The sequence below is a fragment of the Gopherus evgoodei genome, chromosome 16, assembly GCF_007399415.2.
Source record: "Gopherus evgoodei ecotype Sinaloan lineage chromosome 16, rGopEvg1_v1.p, whole genome shotgun sequence".
In the NCBI taxonomy this organism is placed as follows: Eukaryota; Metazoa; Chordata; order Testudines; family Testudinidae; genus Gopherus; species Gopherus evgoodei.
Window position 1 is genome coordinate 5426140 of NC_044337.1, and position 20220 is coordinate 5446359.

The 20220-nt window shown below is 48.8% G+C and overlaps 1 protein-coding gene across 2 annotated transcripts in view; it reads left to right on the forward strand.

Moving 5' to 3' along the window:
* LOC115636145 (discoidin domain-containing receptor 2-like) overlaps nucleotides 1-20220 on the forward strand; it is a 156226-nt gene that overhangs the window by 53996 nt on the left and 82010 nt on the right. The window contains exons 2-3 of one of the 2 annotated variants that reach the window (XM_030535895.1): nucleotides 14822-14895; nucleotides 19990-20128. In XM_030535895.1, the coding sequence (XP_030391755.1) occupies nucleotides 20065-20128 (64 nt within the window). In that variant the 5' untranslated portion in view covers nucleotides 14822-14895; nucleotides 19990-20064. The remainder of the gene's footprint in view (nucleotides 1-14821; nucleotides 14896-19989; nucleotides 20129-20220) is intronic. The other variant, XM_030535896.1, reaches the window with a different exon arrangement.

The window sequence follows — 20220 nt, forward strand, 5'->3', positions numbered from 1 at the left end:
TTTGCACTGTGTGTTTCGGTTGGTAGCTAAAATGCAGATGGCTCATATTTCACAATAAAGCTGTAACAGCCTGTCATATATTTTGGAAGAAAAAGCTATTTTCACTAGCTTGTAACTCTGGGTGGTGAAAGTTTTCCTTATTGTGCTGGGGCATCCAGCTGGGCCCAAAGCACAATTCTCCCACGCTGGCACATGAGGATTTGGAAATGCATGGAGCTGCCATTCAGTCAGGGGCCCACTGGATTTGCACAGTCTCTTAGTGGAAACGTGAGGCTGGATGGCCCACATTCAGTGGGATGTGCTCGTGCCTCAGCTATACTTAGACCTAGAATCTCCTGTGCCTAGTGGGAGATGAGGCAGCCCGTTTCCCCCCACAGCTGTCTGTCCAGAGCAAGATGTTTGACTTCATTGTAAGCTGTTGCCGTGATGGCAGCATTCTTTTCAATCATCCCGCACTAGGTCCTCCATGCCTTCTCTGCCCTCCAAGGGGAAGCCAATCTAAGGTGTGCTTCTGCCATGGGGTAGTCTGATGACATGGCCAAACCACTGTCGCTGTCTCTGTCCAATTATTGAATCCACAGTCTGCTGCTCCATGTGATTGGTGCAGCACTTCCACATTGGTTACATGATCTCGCCAATGAATTCCCAAGATTCTTCTTAAACAGCGCTGGCAGAATGCATGTAGCTTCCTGTTGTGCGTTTCCACGATCAGCCATATTTCGGTGGCATGCTGTAGTGCTGGAAGGATAATAGCGTTGTGCAATCTCATTTTAGTGTGTAGATCAGGGGTAGGCAACCTATGGCACACATGCCGAAGGCAGTACGTGAGCTGATTTTCAGTGGCACTCACGCTGCCCAGGTCCTGACCATCAGTCCAAGGGGCTCTGCTTTTTAATTTAATTTAAAGTGAAGCTTCTTAAACATTTAAAAAACCTTCTTTACTTTACTTACAACAATAGTTTAGTTATATATTATAGACTTATAGAAAGAGACCTTCTAAAAATGTTAAAATGTATGACTGGCACACAAAACCTCAAATTAGCATGAATAAATGAAGACTCAGCACACCACTTCTGAAAGGTTGCCAACACCTGGTGTAGATGTATCTTCTTACTCTTCCAGATGCTTGACAAATAGGACAATGATCTACTGGCTTTATCATTTCTTGTCTTCACTTCCTTAGTGAGCTGGCCATTTGCAGATATTGTACTTCCAAGATAGACAAAGTCATAAACTCTTCCATACTCTTCTCCATCAATCACACATCTGTCAGTGTTGACATCATTCTCTCCCGTTGCCATGGTCTTGGCCTTCTGTATACTGATACAGTCTCCCACTTTAGCAGCTTCTGCTTTCATGCCTATAACGAGTTTTTTCCTTCCATCCAAGTTGGTATCCAATGACTATATCATCTGCAAAACGTCTTGTAGCTTATCCCTTGCCCAAACAATATCAGTGTCGTCAGCAGCAGTGGTCACTCTTCTCATTCCAAAGTCTGTGGCAGTGCAGAAGAGAAGTAGGGATGGTATACAACCTTGTTTACACCAGTCACATTCAGTGTTTCCACACTCTGCCTGACACTGCACACAGATTAGTCACACAGAGCTTTAATTGATTAACAGTCTTTGCTGGAATTCTGTAGTGTTCACCAGTCCCCTGCATAGGGGGCTGCATGTCAGGCTAAAACCTGTCTACACTTCTAGTGCACCCCTCAAATTGGTGTCTAGACACCAACCCTGTCTAGGGATCAAATTCATCAGTATAAAACTCAGAGGTGTATGTGTGCAGAAAATTGTCATTAACAACACATTTTGTTAACCTAAATAATAGTGTTTGGCAGTAGCAACCCCTATTGTTAAGTTTATGACAGTTTCCCTTGTTAATCATGTTTTCATATGCTCTGAACTTTCTAAAATATTCCTGTTTTGCGTTGAAATTCTCCAGGCCTCATCTTTGCTCAAAAGTTATTTATTTTTTATTAGGTTTCGGCTTGGCAAGCCAGTCAGTTGACCAGTCAAATAATAACAATATGTCAATTGACCACCTATTGTTTGACCGCCGTCAAATATTGTCATATATTCTAGCAAGCATGCCCTGTTTTGATTTGCATCATGATGCCATCTGTTAGCAAGCTTACTTAAATGTCTTGATCAGTCACTTTACCACATGTTAATGCCACCTCTTGGGAACAAGGTGAATTAATTGAAAGTTGAGCCTCTAAATCAGTTGGAATCTTCTAGGGATCTGGGGCAAAAATCTATCTGGGGAGTGGTCTGCTTTGAGCAGAGAGTTGGACTAGATGATCTCCTGAGGTCCCTTCCAACCCTGATATTCTATGATTCTACGATTCAGAAAGAACCCTGTATGTGTGTATATCTTTATTAGTATATTAGGCCATCAGTGTACATGGCGGTTTGCAAAGCACATTAAACAAGTTCAAAGACACGGTCCTTGACATGTACAAGCTAAAGAGACTAGACAAACATACAAAAATTACCTCAGAAGAGAGCGAGGGAGGGAGAGGAGGATTCCCAGTCATTAAACCTCCTTCCCCAGCACAAAGAGACTAGATGCACATCTATGTGGCCAGTACGTCCCTCGGCCTGCGCTGCTTCCCGCAGCCCCCCTTGGCCTGGAGCAGCGAACCGCGGCCAGTAAGAGCTGCGATTGGCTGAACCTGAGGACGCGGCAGGTACACCAACCAGCCTGGCCCACCAGGAGCTTTCCCTGCACAAGTGGTGGAACACGTGTTTCGGAACCACGGGAGTAGAGAGATTATTTTGCCTCTGTATTTTGCACTGGTGTGTCCGCTGCTTGAATGCTGTGTCTAGTTCTAGTGCTTTTATGTGTGAGTATAAGATAATAAATCTTCATATAATAAAACTGTGGTTAGTTGTGATGTTATGATATGTGGAAATGCCACTGATTTATGACAAGATGAGTGATAACCATGCAGATCATGAAGGTAGGCTACAAGTTATTTTGTTTTTATCATAGTGTATAATTTACAGGTGTAGATTTTGTTTTGGATAAATTCTGTACTTTTGTAGCTGTAATCTCAGACCCATACTGTTCAGCCCCGAACAAATCAACTCTGTTCAGTCACAGCCAGCAATTCCTATGGCAGATCCTTTAGAAAAAATCCAGTCTTGATTTAAAAATTGCCAGTGGTAGAGAGTGCAGTACATTCCTCAGTAAGTTGTTCCAATGATTAATTACTTTCAGTGTTAAAAACATATATGCCTTATTTCCACCCAGAAATCAGGGGAAACTAAATAATCATGTTTGCATAGTATTATGTATTGAGACTTCGTAAACAAAGACAAGCACTGTACACTCGGCTGTGCTAAGCCCCTCTGTTATGTAGGCATGTTCTGGCGATGAATAATTTAGACAGTTATCACAGAGGTGCCTTTGCTATGTGTCATGAACTCTTATGACCCAAACTCTCTCTCCTCAGAACCGATGCCCTGGGAAGCCTGGATGTCTCTCAGGGATATTAACTGTTCTTTACTTTTTGTTCCATGGTTCTCTTGCTGTTGTCATAGACTCATTTGCTACGTAATGTGAATTCTGATGAATTTACAGGTTATGAAGTTTTTAATCCAAAGGGTTTCAAAATACAGGAGGGGCCGCCAGTCTGTAAAGTTGGAAAACAGCATTTATTGATACACTGTCACATGACAAGTACTTAACTTTTCGTCAAAGAGGATTTTCTACAGTACAAACATGCTACGAATAATCATCTCACATACAGTTAAAAATTATTCATGACAGAACAGAACTAGAAGACTACACTGGGTCATTTAAAAGAAAAATCTTAATGCAACCTTAGCTCTGGAACAGACTGTATTAGCCTGGAGCACTGAACTCCCGTCAAGGACTAGCATTCTTTGGGAAAATGTGCTTTTGATTTTAGCAAGAGATTTGTATGCTGTATGCTGAGCAATCACAGGGATAGTTTCCCTCAATCTCCAGCTGTTCACTGAGTCTTATGCATTCACGCATCACTAGTTACAATAAGTGTGTTTGCCGGTTCAGGGAACTTTCAGGACCTAATTCTCTGCTGCCTAGTACATTTTGAGGCTACCTTAGCAGCCCCATGAACAATTGCTCTTTCCTCTTCTTTCACAAGGGCCTTTATCTCACAGAGGGATCTCTGGTCAGACAGGAGTCCTTCCAAGATCAGAAAATCATCATCATGCATTTAGTAAGGCTTTTGGTACTGTCTCACACGAACTTCTAATAAACAAACTAGTGAACATAGCCTAGATGAACCTACTATAAAGTGGGTGCACAACTGGTTGGAAAACCATACTCAGAGAGTAGTTGTCTCTGAGTCAAGCTGGAAGGGCATATTGGAGGAGAGGGTTCCACAGGGAACTTTTCTGGCTCTGGTTCTAAGCAATATCTTCATAAATGATTTGGATAATGACAGAGAGAGTACACATAAAATTTTTGGATGATACTAGACTGAGAGGGGTTACAAGTGCTTTGGAGGACAAGATTAGAATTCCAAATGATCTTGGCAAACTGGAGAAATGGTCTGAAATAAATAGGATGAAATTATATAAGGCAAAGTGCAAAGTACTATGCTTAGGAAGGAATAATCAACTGCACAAATACAAAACAAGAAGTATCTGCCTAGGAAGGAGTACTGAAGAAAATAATCTGGGGGTTGTAATGGATCTCAAACTAAATATGAGTCAATTATGTAACATGGTTCAAAAAACAAAACAAAACAAAACAAAAAGGCAAACATCTTTCTGGAATGTATTACCAGGAGTGTTGTAAGTAAGACATGAGAATTAATTCTTCCACTCCACTCAGCACTGGTAAGGCCTCAACTGGAGTACTGTGCCCAGTTCTGGGCACCAGACTTTGGGAAAGATGTCTTTAAAAATGATTAAAGGTCTATAAAACATGACCTATGAGGGAAAATTGAAAAAAATGGGTTTTTTAGTATGGAAAAAGGACAGAGGGGAGCCATAACAACAGTCTACAAGTAAATAAAAGGTTGTTATAAAGAGGAGGGTGATAAATTGTTCTCCATATCCACTGAGGACAGGACAAGAAGCAATGGGCCTAAACTGCAGTAAGGGAAATTTAGATTAGATATTAGGAAAATCTTCATAACTGTAATGGTAGTTAAACACTGGAATAAATTGCCTAGAGAGGTTATGGAATCTCTGTCATTGGATGTTTTTAAGAACAGGTTAGACAGACACCTGTCAGGGTGTCCTGCCTCAGTGCCAGGGACAGGAGTAGACGTCCTGCATTTCAATGATTCTATGACAGATGTTTCTTTGGTAGCCTGAGATTTGTTTACTAACTGGAAAGGGATCCGGAAAGAGCGACAAGAATGATTCAGGATCTGGAAATCTTGCCTTACAGTAAGGGACTTGAGAAACTCAATTTATTTAGTTTATCCAAGATAAGGTTAAGAGCTGACTTGATCATGGTCTGTAAGTATCTACATAGGGAGGAGATTTCTGGTTGTTACAGGCTTTTCCATCTAGCAGCCAAAGCCAGAATAAGAGCCAATGGCTGGAAGATGAAGGTAGACAAACTCAGACTGGAAAGGTGTGTCTACACTATCTGCCAGATCGGGGGGTAGTGATCGATCTATCAGGGATCGATTTATCATGTCTAGTGTAGACATGATAAAATCGATCCTTGAGCGCTCTCTCGTCGACTCCGGTACGCCACCACTGCGAGAGGCACAAGTGGAGTCGACGGGGGAGCGGCAGCAGTCGACTCAGCGCCATGAAGACACCGTGGTAAGTAGACCTAAATACGTCGACTTCAGCTATGCTATTTTCATAGCTGAAGTTGCGTATCTTAGGTCAATCCCCATCCCCAGTGTAGACCAAGGCAAAGTAAACTGCCAGTGTTTAGCAAGGAGGGTGATTAACATTTGGAGAATCCAGCACACACCTAGGTAAGTTGTTCCATCAACTGGAGTCTTTAAGTCAAGACTCTATGTCTCTTTCTAAACAATACGCTCTAGCTCAACCCCAAGTTACTGGGTAAACTTCTCTAGCCTGTGTTATGCAGGTCAGACTAGTCCCTTCCAGCCTCAGCATCCATGAGTGTATGAACCTCTAATGATAAATACGGAAATATACCAGAGAAATAGGGGCAGCAGCTCTGACTGTACAAATCTAAAATAAAAGCTAATGATAGACAGCATCTTTCCCACCCAGGCAGCTCCAGCAGTGTGCTCATCACAATACACCGTGTTCACCTTGCCCAGGGGCAGAGAGCAGGCTCCAGGGTGTATGTGTGTGTGTGCGCGTGCGCAGTGGTGCTGGAACGCTTTTAATAGTGGGGGTGCTGTCTGCCATCCCCTCCGTCGAGCGGGGTCTGGGAGCAGGGCTGTATCTCTGGGAAGGGGGGACCCACACAGGGGCAAGGGGGCCAAGGCTGGGGCCACAGCTGGGGTTGGGCATGGGGCCAGGAGCAGAGGCGCGAGCCGACAATCGGTTGGGACCCCAGGCGTGGGGCCACAGCCAGGAACCCACGTAAAACCTGGGGGTGCTGCAGCCCCCCCCACCTTAGTTCCTGCGCCCCTGTGTATGTGCAAGTTTGCCACCATGATGCCCCTGGGGGATGATGGTGCGGGTGCAGCTCCCATCTCTGCATGTGCAGCTCCACATGCAGGACAAGACATGACGGGGAGCAGATAAACGCTGGAGCCCCTTGGCCACGTGCCACAGCACTAGGGTCATAGCCGGGACGACACCCAGCATCGCATCCACCTGTGGCTTGTTGCTCACTTGGCGATGCAATGTAGAGAGCTAGGATCAGCACACATGGCTGGAGGACACACACCAGCACAGAGCTTGCTAATCTGGGACAGCCCTGCAGCTAGCCCCACACCCACCAGCCCCCACCAGAGCTATGGCTGCCTGGGTGCTTCTCTGACTTGCTTTAGAACTGCATCCTGGAACACAGCACTGCTCTTTAGATCCTCAAGATGCCTACAGGTTTCCCCAGGTGCCTAGGTCCTGTTTGGGACACACAAGCCATTGGACACAGAGACCCCATCTGAAAATAGTTACCCCAGTACACCCCCTAATGTGCAGTGCTCATTTACATATGCTAATGAGTGATTACCATATATTGTAATATTAGTAGCTGGAGCTACACAAGGTTGTTACTCAAATGAAGTCATTTGGAGTGTATATGTCTGTTCCCTCACCGATGGGCAGGGGCCTCTTGGTGCCATCTGTGCCAGCATGCTCTGCTTCACCCAGAAATCTCCATTCCAGCCCAGAGCCAATGCCGCATTTAGCCCGAACTCACTCCCCAGCCTCATCCTGGCAGCAGCTAAAGCCGAGGCGCGTTAATAGCTGCAGGCAGAGCCCTGCACATTTGAACGGCAGGGGCTTCTCTTCTGTAGGAAAGTGGATACTGGTGAGGTATGGTGTGGCTGAGGGCTTTCCTCTAAGTCCTGTGTCCAGGGTTGAGGAGTAACTCATTGTTTCCTGATCTTCCTCCTGATCTGAATTTCCCATGCAGCCTCTTTCCCTGTCTCCAGGAGGGCTGCCCGGCCCCACCGGCACTGGAGCTCTCCCAATGTGCCAGCGTTACAACCCCAGGCTCATCTCTCTGAAAAGGCTCAGGCCTGCTGTATAGGCAGAGTTTGTGCAGGGATAATTATGGCAGTTAGGGGTTGGAGTTTTCTCTGAAATATCCAGTGCTCACCTCGTGGGGACACCATTGGACCAGTATAAAGCACTGTCACACCAGTGTAAGTGCATCCCCGCTGGTGGGAGTGAGGGTGTGTCACTGTGGAATAGTTCAAGTGGCACCACTTTGTTTGTAGGACGGGGCTAAGAGTAAGGTTAAGATTTTGTTATGGTTATTTTTAGTAAAAGTCACCGACGGGTCATGGGCAATAAACAAAAAATCACAGAAGCCGTGACCTGTCGGTGACTTTTACTAAAAATAACTGTGACAAAATGGGTGGTCCAACACCCACCGCTGCTGTGGCTCGGGGTCCCCCAGGTGCTTGTGGCGGCTCAGAGATCTGGAGTTCCACTGCCAACCCCGGGGCCTGGGAGCTGTAGGGTTCCCTGGCTGCAGCTCGACGCTCTGGGGCTGGGAGCTGCGTAGGCCGCAGTCATGGAGGTCTCTGGAAGTCATGGATTCCATGACTTCTGTGACATAGTCTTAGCCTTAGCTAAGAGTAAACGTGCTCCTTTTCCCCTCTCTGGCCTGTGCTAGGATCATTGTGTCTGCTGCATAAGAAATACATATCCTGCGTTCTAGCTGTCTCCTTGTGGTGTACCTGCGTCCCTAGCAGTGAGTGAGTCCTGGGCTGGCCTGGGCAGCCATCAGTGTACCAGCAGGCAAAAGGGGCTTTGAGAATCCTCTCTCCCTTTTTATGTGCAATGGGCTGAAATGAGCTAGAATACGCTGCTGCTCGTGCTGTGTGCCTGCCCGTGCAGACATTCGTAGCTGAATGGGGGTGAGACCAGAGCGGTCCTCTCTTCACAGCATCCCACCCTTCCTGCAAGGAACTCTGCCACATTGATGGGCTGTGCCTGTGGATGCCTTGCTCTTCCCTTGGCTCCTTGCAGAGTGCCAGGATGTTGTGTCGAGCTGCATTCCGGCTCTTTCTGAAAATCCTGAGCCCAAATCCCACCCCAGAGGGTTCTGCTCTGTGTCTTATCAGCACCCTTGCAACTCCACAGCCCTCTGAAAATGACTATCAAATTCAATGTGCCTCTCTTGGCTCTTCAAAAACCCTGCCTGGTTGACTTTATTACTGTTTGTGCTCAGCTCTGCCTTTCTTGGCACCCTCTCGCTGTTCCAGAACGTATCTGTGATGTCATTGTCCCTGCTCCAATTCTTCTGTCATTTCGGTCCCTGTCACTGACTTCCCAAAGGGCTGTGTGTCTGGCCTGAGTGAGCCTTAGCAGTTATCAGCTTTCATCAGCTCCGATAATCCCCAGCCCTTGTCTCTTGTCTGTGCTGGCAGCCTGGTTCGTGTTGGTAAGGGTGGAGTCCTGACCGTAGGGTGCGTGTGTACCTCGCTCAGCTGCAAGGCAGGATGTCCTTTCAGTATGTTGCTCAGTGAAACCAGTAAAAAGACTTCCATTGGCCTTGGATCAGCCTGTCTTTTAGCTGAGGCTTGAGCTCCAGAAACAGTTTTCTTGGTTGTTCTGTGATAATTCTTCTTCCAGACAATAATAGTGCAATGATGCTTGATTGGTGGAAGTGCAGTAACTGGCTTGCAGATAGCCAGATCCAAAGTGTGGTCCTGGGCACGTTTGCTGGACTAGTGGCCCCTTCTTGCAGCACATCCCTGCTGTGCAGAATCCCACTGCTAACACCATGTTTATTATTGAACACTCTACAAAGGCAACCCTGTGTTCCAGTCTGTCTTGTGCATCTTCAGCAAACTGCCAGCTATGTTTCAGAGGCAGAATCTTGTCAAAAGTAGTGTTGTCAAACAGGAAGAAAGAGACCGGAGTTTTACCATAAAACAAGAATTAGAATCAGAAAATCCTTATTTGACTTGTAAGCTTAGCAAAACTGACTTGAAAGTGGAGCTGGGTTGAACATTTTCAACAAATTGTGTTTTCATTGCAATATGCTGTTTCATCGAAGCCAAAATGTTTAAGCTGGGAAGTGTTCTGAATTCCAGGGCTCTCCAGCCACTTCCCATGAGACAGAGTGTGACTGATTGGCCACCTTTTTGTTTCATGAGAATGTTTGCGAGGTTTAGTTTTCATTCCGATGCAGAACACAAACACGTTCTGAAACCTTGACAGTTGTCATGAAACAGGCTTGTCGTCCTCCAGCCTGCTCGCCCCGTAAGTAACGGAGAGGGTGTTTATATAGTTGGCCAGTCAGCCATTCACAGAGCCATTTCCCTGACTAGAACCATGCCAAAGGCAGGACTGTACACCCCATAATCAAGGAGAGAAGCTGATTCCTCCTGGCTGTATAGTGAGAGCCCAGCCTGTGCACTGCCACCAGCAGATGGATTTACAGCCACAGAACATCCTGACATTAGGGCATTGTGCACCCCTAGCAAGACTCCTGCTCTCAGGGAACCATTTACTCATGGGCAAATTCAAACAATAGCGTCTCTTTCATCGTGAATCCCCCAAGGCTCCCGAACATTCCAGCCCTCCACAATGGATCTCTGAAGAGAGGATGGGAAGTAGGAGGGGCCCAAAACTCCACCTATTTCATGCAGATCCAGTTAGAAATGTTACCAGCAGTTCCGTCCTGTTCCCGCTGTAGGGACTGTTATGGAATGCCTTCGCTAGCAGGTGAGGCACATGCTCTGCTGGGGACAGTCGTGGTCTTTGCCTGTATCTGAGTGAAGAGGCGGGCTTGTTTCTCTGACTCAGTGTCTCCTCTGTATGTTGGAGAAAGCTGCTCTCTCCTCCACTTCTCGGTGGGTGTGTTTACACAGCCGACTCAGGCTTCTGGGGCTCCGGTTGCGGGTCTGTTTCACGGCTGTGTAGGCTACTAGGCTCGGGCTGGAACTCAGGCTCCAGGATCCTGCGGGGCAGAAGGATCCCAGAGCTTGGGCTCCAGCCCGGAAGCCTACACGGCAAAGAAACAGCCCTGCAGCTGGCTGGCATGGGCCAGCAGCGGATTTTTCTTTGCTGTGTAGACATATCCAGTGAGTGAAATATTTTTCAGGACGGAGATTTTTTTCTGCTCACATAACGATTGTAACAGAGTTTTATTCTGATGCAGCCAGCTGTTAGCAATTAGCTACTTGATCTACCCAGCCCAGCAAACAGGGATAATGCTTTCCTGCCTCTCTCAGGCTTTGCTGTTGCCTGGGATTTGGGTGCCAATGTGGGCCTTGCGCGCCAGGTATGGCAGTTCCTCTGTGGGTAGAGGTGTGACAGCAGGGTTAGAATAAAGTCATAACAAATACAGCTGGGAGTTCTGGACTCAGTGAAAAAGCTCTACCTGAAAAAGCTCTCATGGGCCTTCCACACCAGAAAGAAACCAGGAGAGAGAAAGAACCACTATCCAGCAGCATCATCCAACCCATGCTACCATCTGGGAGTGAAGTCTCGGGCCCAGCTTTCACAGTGGCTTTTGCTGACTGAGATCAGACCCCAAGAGAAACCCCCCTCCTCCAGTGCTGCAGTCCCCACAGCTGCCAGGTCAATGCCTCTTGCCAGTCAACAGGCAGGAAAGGGTAACCAGCTTCTGGGGCCACTTCAGGCAAAGCTGCAAACGTTGCCTCCCCCACAAAGCACGTACGGATCAGAAATTAAACACTTCGCTCCTGCAGCTCATCAACACTAATCCCCCTATGGCAGCACCCTCCGTGGCCCACCCAGAATTCTCAGGTGCCCACCGGTTAGACCAGTATCTCTTACCCCAGTACACAAACCAGCAGGGAGAACAGACTGACCAGCAGAAAGCCCAGAACTACTCCACTCGCAGAGATCTCCTCGGGGACAGCTAATGCTGAGGCAGCCTCTCCCTGGATACAGGCTGGGGAAGTGTACACTAGAGGGGAACGGGGGCACTAGGCTGAATGCAATAACTGTGTAGCCAGCAGAGCAGAGGGGCTTGGGGTAGAGAGGAGCCTCCCAAACACTCAGCCTCCCCAAAGCCAAAAGGGTGAGAGGAGCCTCCTCAAACACTCAGAAATCGCAATAGGCATCTCAGCAAAGAGCGCTGCAGGAGAAGGGAGAGGCAGCAGAGATGCTCTGGGACTCTGGAGCTGCCTGCTAAGTGCCAGGGAGCCGGCGTAACACGCACACACTTCCCTGTGCTGACACACTCCCTTGTGTCCCAGCATGATCTCACGCTCTGGTGGGGCAGACTGATACCCATGGTACCAGCCCTTCGAGAGGGGAAGCTGAGTGGGGGAGCTGCTGCTCCTCATGCTGCACCTACTCCAAAGAAGCAATCGCTCCAAAACCTGATGAGGGTGCCCTGGTTTCACCCTCCGGTGCCCTCAGACAGCCTGCCTACCCCCACTTACCTGCTGCTTCCGATGTCTAGGCCCCAGCCCTGGAAGTGCCCCAGCCCCTACTCCCATGTCTTCTCATGGCTCCAACGTGTTGCTTCCCCGATCCCTCCTCCCTACCCATGGCCCTGGCCCCATGAGCTCTTGCCTTGATACCCTGCTGCCCCTTTGCAGCACCTGGGCAGGCTGTGTGCTGTCCAGCCACCCTGCCTCCAAACTGCCCCCAAGGAATAACTCAACGTGCCTCACACCTCCTGCTTCCTTTAGACACCAAGGCTGGACCTACCGCCTCCATGGAGGGCGAGGGTTCTGCTGGCAGAACTCAAACGCCACCCTGGCTTCTCCATGCAGCCGTGCACATGGGGTCCCCGAGCCCGGGCTCCAGCCTGAATATCTATGCAGCAATTAAACAGCCCCATAGCCCAAGCGCCACGAACCTGAGTCAGCTGACATGGGCCAGCTGCAGATGTTTAATTGCAATGTAGATGCGCCCTCTCTGTTCCTGGCTCCTGCCACCCCCACAACACAACAGAGTGCAGCACAATGCAAGGCCGTGGGGACTGAGCCCAGACACTGCTCTGAGCAGGAATTGGCAATGTGGTGGCAAGGACACTGTAGTTTGCTGCCATGGGAACTGGGGAGGAGGGGGGACTACAGAAAATGGGTTATAAATTTTCCACTGTAGACCTGGCCAAGGTTAGTCACCCACCTTGGGAGGAACAGTGGTCTAGCCAGTGGATTAGCCACACACCTGAAGCAGGAGGCATGTCCATACCTACTTGCTCTGCAACTTCGGACAAGTCAGTTAGACTCTCTGTGCCCCAGTTGTCCTGCTGGTGAAGGGGGCGGCGTGTGCACACCTGGTCTGTAAAGGCCTGAGAGGCCTATATATGAGAAGTGCAAAGAAACAGTCCCATTGTATAGTCAGGACGGTGCGAGGCACAGAATGGGTGAGTGATTTCCTCAGAGGCCTGGTGCACTAGTATTGGCCTTTTCACATTGACGATCCCTTATTTAAAGCCAAAAATGTTCATGGTTCCATTATATTTACTATCAAATTAAGTAAAAATATATCAGCAGTACCCAGTGCTGCCTAGAGACGTGACGGGTGCTCATGTGTTTCGGGAGGTTGACAGAGAATATTTCACTCTAATGGGAAAGGTGTGCAGGGGGAGGAGGGGCAGATTTTCTTTGCTTTAGATTGTAATACATTTTCAGTGATGCCCCTGGCAGTCTTCTGTGACCCCCCTCCTGCACTAATCTAGTGCATTAGGGTTAGGAATCAGGAGACCTGGATCCTGCCCTTGTGACTCAGATACTGAGAAGTCCCTGTGAACAAATCACTGTAAACATAAAATATTCTTACTTCATACTCGCTTTCCTTGGGACAGTGCATAGCAGCATGGCTAATTTACGGGTGTATCACCCATGAAACTGATTTTGCCTGATGAAAGTGAGTGGTGGTGACTGCAGCTTTATCCAGAGTGTACTCCTGGGATCGCTGCAGCTAAACTTCGCCAATGACACAGCAATGGGAGTGGTCAATGAGGAGGGCAGGTGGATCTGTATTGCTCGTGTAGCACCCTTCTCCACTGTTTAGCGCTAGCCTCTGCATGAGTTTTGATGGCCAGGCCTGGGTTCCTTTGGATCCTGCCTCCAGCTCAACAGGGTGTAACTTCCTGATTTTCTTTCCATATTAATTTATTGGGTGTGCCTCCACCCCTCTCGGTCCTTCCTGGCCCAGTCACCAGGGCCACACAGGTAACCCCCACTTATGTGCCAGAGTTGGAGACTCCCAAGAAATAACACAAACACACATGATGTATTCAGCACAGGAATTCAACTACACGGGAAGTAACTATAATAGTAAAACACTATGGTCAGGATAACTGGCCCACACAAATAATACCTGTGAATTTTCCCCAGCATCTGACCTGATACAGAAAACATAAAAACCAGTGTCCCGTTGGTACATGTAGTTTGTAGGGGTCCTGGATGACCTGTGATAATATCTCCTGCAATAGCAATTAGCACCTTGGCTGACTGGGTTCAGTACAGCCCCTCTCACATGGGATAAGGTAGTAAGTCCCTCCACAGGTTTAATAGGCAGCAGGTAAGAGAATCCCCAAACCCTTACCACTGGCTTGAGGACACCGTTCCGGGAGTAGGGAGTCTCCCAGACAATTTCCCTGACCCTCTAAAAGATAGAGGACTCACAGCTCCATGAGTGCTCCTCAGGTTCAGAGATGGCTCTGGACACCTCCGGTCGCTGCTGACAGGCATCCTCTTCATGCAGGAGTCTGGCTGCTCCAGTCCCAGGACTTCTGCTCCTCACAAAGGGGTGCAGGTTACTAACCTCAACAGATCCTAACCTTTGTCTCCTACCGTAGCACTTAGACAGATGATGGCCCTGGACCAGCAGCCAGAGCAGGGGTGCCATGTCATGATTGATTTCTCTGGGGAACCGGAGAACTAACCTGGGAGTCACCTTGAGGAGGAGGGAAAGGACCAAGTTGAGAGGTGTTGCAGGCAGAGGCTCTTTCTCAGGGGGACCCTGCACGCACCCAGGACACAGCAGCTCACCCACAGGCAGCCATGCCCTTTCGGTGGCTGGTTTCAGACTGGCTTCTCTCCTCCAGTGCTCCCTGCGGGTGGGCAGCTCACTTCCTATGGGTCAGGGCTGTTCTTCTCCCAGGCTTTCACTTGTCAGTCACTTGTCTCTGCCCCACTTCTCACTCTCAGAGGCTGCCCCTCCTTTGAGCAGGGGGCTGGTAGCCATGCTGGCTCCTGGCCATCCTCCCCCTAGCTGACAGGTCCCCTGTCGCTTTGATCTAAATAGTGTCTCTCCTGCAGGGTGGCCCAGCAGACTCTGAGTCTGCCCTTGGCTCTCTCCCAAACTACCAGCCTACAGAGACCCAGGGACCTAGGTAAGCTCCTGGCAGGCTTCACTTTGCTAACTGGACATGCATCAAAGCATTTAAATGTCAGAAAACACCACATTTGAGGCTCAGTCCATGATCCTAAAGCTGCCACACACCCTTTCTCCTGATACAAAATAATATTGCTCATTAGCTCCTGTAATCTCAGCATCTGGCAGGGCCTGCTCCAGGGTTTTTGCCACCCCAAGCAGCAAAAAGAAAAAAAGAGGAAAAAAAAAGCTGCGATCACGATCTGCAGCTCTACCGCCACCACTTCAGTGGCAATTTGGTAGCTGGTCCTTCGCTCTGAGATGGAGTGAGGGACCTGCCGCTAAAGACCCGGCCCTGCCGCCCCCCACCGTTGGCTGCCTCAAGCAGCTGCTTGCTGGGCTGGTGCCTGGAGCCAGCCCTGGCATCTGGGAATGTACATATCTTTACACTCCAATAATGGCCCTGTGTGTCTTTATTGACACAGGATTTTGATGTGCTCAGGCTCATCTCTCAGAGGAGTGTATTTGATCAGTTCTGTACTGATCAGCCAGTGCCCTCCAGTCCCATTGGCGTTGGGCAGGACAGCATCCTTAGCTAAAGGAAGGCACGGAGCACACAACAGCGTTATTGCCTCTTGGTTTCCTTTTGCCACCCCTTGCTCTGTGCCTGGTCGGAAAGGGTCAGCTGCAGCTGCAGTCAACAGCCTCCCCAAGGGGCAGGGAGGAGGCAGATCCCTGTCTCCATCCCCCCTCCATGCTGGCCCACAGAGCAGGTGGCCGGCACCCTCCTGCAGGAGCCCCCTATGCGAGGAAGGGTCAGCAATTACTATGTGTTTGCAGTCGGACGAGTGCAGTCGGCAGCGTTGTGTTTGGGATTGTCGAACTCTCCCTCTGTTATACTTCCTCTGTGGGATGTGTAAGTATTTCCAGGGCCCTCTGGCTGACACGTCAGTTTTTCATTTCTGTGTCTCTCTGTATGGAACATGCACTTTCAAAGGTTCCTTTGCAAAGTGCAGCACTTCAAAGTCAGGACAGAACAAGCACAGGTTCCTGTCTGCATTGCCATGTGGCTTCAGTCACATGGTCACCCATACCTCCGATCTCTGCCCAGAGCCCTGGCTGAATGGGATGCATTGAACCCGGCAGCTGTCTTTTGTTATCATTGGATCATCTTTCACCATACAGCCCGAGTGCTGTAACTAGCAGAGCAGAGTTCTGCATCAGAAATACCATGTGATCCTGTAACGAATGCCTGAGTCATAATGCACGTGCACAAGGGGCAGAGGTTGAGGTTAGGCTGGTGAATGTGACTCGAACTTTTGAGAGCTGCACTGTATAATCTTTCTGTTCTTTTTATGCTTTTTATGGCATTTCCAAGTTTGAAAAAAACCCTACAGATAGGAAGCAATGACACTTTTTCTTACAGAATGGTTTGCTGGGTGGCATTCCTGCAGGATATGCTCAGCAAGGCAAGCGCTCTCACAAACCCTTGCAAACTGAGTGCTGTCTTGCGTGCCCTGAATGAGGCAGGGATCTGCCCTATTCCAGATATGTCTCCAGAGAGAAACATCATGGGGCACAAATAGAGCACTGTCAGATTGTTAGTAAAAAACTGGCAATCATTAGGATCTGTGTGCATGTGAAAAGCTTTAACCCTTTATGTGTGTGAAACCCCTGTGTGCGTGTGAAAAGCTTTAACCCTTTGTGTGTGTGAAACCCCTGTGTGCGTGTGAAAAGCTTTAACCCTTTGTGCGTGTGAAACCCCTGGGTGCATGTGAAAAGCTTTAACCCTTTGTGCATGTGAAACCCCTGTGTGCGTGTGAAAAGCACGCACTTTAACCCTTCCACACTATCTAGCTGGCCCAGTTTGCATTGCTACCCTAAATTGCTGTTGGGCGACGGCAGCAGGGTTTTAGGAAGGGCAGAACAGACACACTCGAAAAGCAGCAAAGAATCCTGTGGCACCTTATAGACTAACAGACGTTTTGGAGCATGAGCTTTCGTGGGTGAATACCCACTTCCTCAGATGCATGTAGTGGAAATATCCAGGGGCAGGTATATATATGCTAGCAAGCAAGCTAGAGATAACGAGGTCAGTTCAATCAGGGAGGATGAGGCCCTGTTCTAGCAGTTGAGGTGTGAAAACCAAGAGAGGAGAAACTGGTTCTGTAGTTGGCAAGCCATTCACAGTCTTTGTTTAATCCTGAGCTGATGGTGTCAAATTTGCAGATGAACTGAAGCTCAGCAGTTTCTCTTTGAAGTCTGGTCCTGAAGTTTTTTTGCTGCAGGATGGCCACCTTAAGGTCTGCTATAGTGTGGCCAGGGAGGTTGAAGTGCTCTCCTACAGGTTTTTGTATATTGCCATTCCTAATGTCTGATTTGTGTCCACTTATCCTTTCCTATAGAGACTATCCAGTTTGGCCGATGTACATAGCAGAGGGGCATTGCTGGCATATGATGGCGTATATTACACTGGTGGAGGTGCAGGTGAATGAACCGGTGATGGTGTGGCTGATCTGGTTAGGTCCTGTGATGGTGTCGCTGGTGTAGATATGTGGGCAGAGTTGGCATCGAGGTTTGTTGCATGGATTGGTTCCTGAGCTAGAGTTATTATGGTGCGGTGTGCAGTTACTGGTGAGAATATGTTTCAGGTTGGCAGGTTGTCTGTGGGCAAGGACTGGCCTGCCACCCAAGGCCTGTGAAAGTGTGGGATCATTGTCCAGGATGGGTTGTAGATCCTTGATGATGCATTGGAGGGGTTTTAGCTGGGGGCTGTATGTGATGGCCAGTGGAGTCCTGTTGGTTTCTTTCTTGGGTTTGTCTTGCAGTAGGAGGCTTCTGGGTACACGTCTGGCTCTGTTGATCTGTTTCCTTATTTCCTCGTGCGGGTATTGTAGTTTTGAGAATGCTTGGTGGAGATATTGTAGGTGTTGGTCTCTGTCTGAGGGGTTAGAGCAGATGCGGTTGTACCTCAGTGCTTGGCTATAGACAATGGATCGTATGATGTGCCCGGGATGGAAGCTGGAGGCATGAAGGTAGGCATAGCGGTCGGTAGGTTTTCGATATATATCATGCCTCCAGCTTCCATCCCGGACACATCACGCGATCCATTGTCTACAGCCAAGCACTGAGGTACAACCGCATCTGCTCTAACCCCTCAGACAGAGACCAACACCTACAAAATCTCCACCAAGCATTCTCAAAACTACAATACCCGCACGAGGAAATAAGGAAACAGATCAACAGAGCCAGACGTGTACCCAGAAGCCTCCTACTGCAAGACAAACCCAAGAAAGAAACCAACAGGACTCCACTGGCCATCACATACAGCCCCCAGCTAAAACCCCTCCAACGCATCATCAAGGATCTACAACCCATCCTGGACAATGATCCCACACTTTCACAGGCCTTGGGTGGCAGGCCAGTCCTTGCCCACAGACAATCTGCCAACCTGAAACATATTCTCACCAGTAACTGCACACCGCACTATAATAATTCTAGCTCAGGAACCAATCCATGCAACAAACCTCGATGCCAATTCTGCCCACATATCTACACCAGCGACACCATCACAGGACCTAACCAGATCAGCCACACCATCACTGGTTCATTCACCTGCACATCCACCAATGTAATATACGCCATCATATGCCAGCAATGCCCCTCTGCTATGTACATTGGCCAAACTGGACAGTCTCTACGGAAAAGGATAAATGGACACAAATCAGACATTAGGAATGGCAATATACAAAAACCTGTAGGAGAGCACTTCAACCTCCCTGGCCACACTATAGCAGACCTTAAGGTGGCCATCCTGCAGCAAAAAAACTTCAGGACCAGACTTCAAAGAGAAACTGCTGAGCTTCAGTTCATCTGCAAATTTGACACCATCAGCTCAGGATTGAACAAAGACTGTGAATGGCTTGCCAGCTACAGAACCAGTTTCTCCTCTCTTGGTTTTCACACCTCAACTGCTAGAACAGGGCCTCATCCTCCCTGATTGAACTGACCTCGTTATCTCTAGCTTGCTTGCTAGCATATATATACCTGCCCCTGGATATTTCCACTACATGCATCTGAGGAAGTGGGTATTCACCCACGAAAGCTCATGCTCCAAAACGTCTGTTAGTCTATAAGGTGCCACAGGATTCTTTGCTGCTTTTACAGATCCAGACTAACACGACTACCCCTCTGATACTTGACACTCGAAAACAGCAGCAGGTTTTTTTTCCGCTGTAAAGAAACTGACTCTTAGGTGCAGACTAGACCCGGGAAACACTCTCTCCCAGAGGGTATGAGTCTAAGAAGGTTACAAGCAAGGGGGAAGGCCTGTTCTAAGAGAAACAGTGATAGGGATTTGCCCAGCTCAGTTACACAAGTCACTCGGGAGCTGCTGGGCAGAGAGAGCAGATGGTGCTAGCTATGAGGCTTTACATGCCCAGCTAGTCACTAAATCACATGCTGCTGCTCACTGCCCACACTCACTCCTAGCACAGCCCTGACGCTGGTGCCTGCCCCTGCACTGCGCTCAGCACCATCTGTTTGGAGTGCAGGGCCCACAAAGCAAGGCACTTGTGTTCCAGTGCAATCATTCTGCCCCCAAGTGTCCTTACACCAGAAGTGCAGAGAGCCGGGAAGGGTTTGCCTCATTTCTCGTGGCTGAGGGAGGCATGATTTGAAAGTGACCCTGTGTGCTTTGCCATAAGGAGGTGTCTGGGCATCGCTGTGTTTTAAAGGAGGGGAGCGAAGAAACAGAGGCAGAAGTGACTTTGCATTGGAGCTGTTAACGTGTGACCTGCCGGCGTTTATTTGAAAGTGATACTGGTGTGCTGCTGTGCACAATACGCAGGGCCGCTCTGCTGGGAGACAGTGAGCTTCCCACAGCACTGAATAGCTCCAGAGTCAACACTAGCAGCCGGGCAAGTGTCAGCATAACACACTAGCCCCTCGCCAGGAGAGAGATGCCACCTGTTCTTGTGCCAGCAGGTGCTGTTTCCAGTGTGTGCAGAGTGTTGTGGCTTATTGCGCCATGGCACAGTGCTGAGGGTCTGCAGCTCCACAAGGGTCCCTGACTAGAGGACTTCGATCTCCCCTCTTTTGCTTTGTCTTTCAGAAATGTAGATGGCAGCTGCTGGCTGTGAAGGACTCACGCCCGACTGACCCGGTGCAGCGCCTCCCACTGCCCACCATGATCCTCTGCATGCTGCTGCTGGCTGCCCTGCCTGAGCCATCCAGTGCCGAAGTCAACCCCGGTAGGGACCCTAATCTCCTGCCTTGTGTGTTTTCATTTCCCCCCTTATTTTCCATCTTACAATGGACCCATTTGTATGAAGTTATAAACATG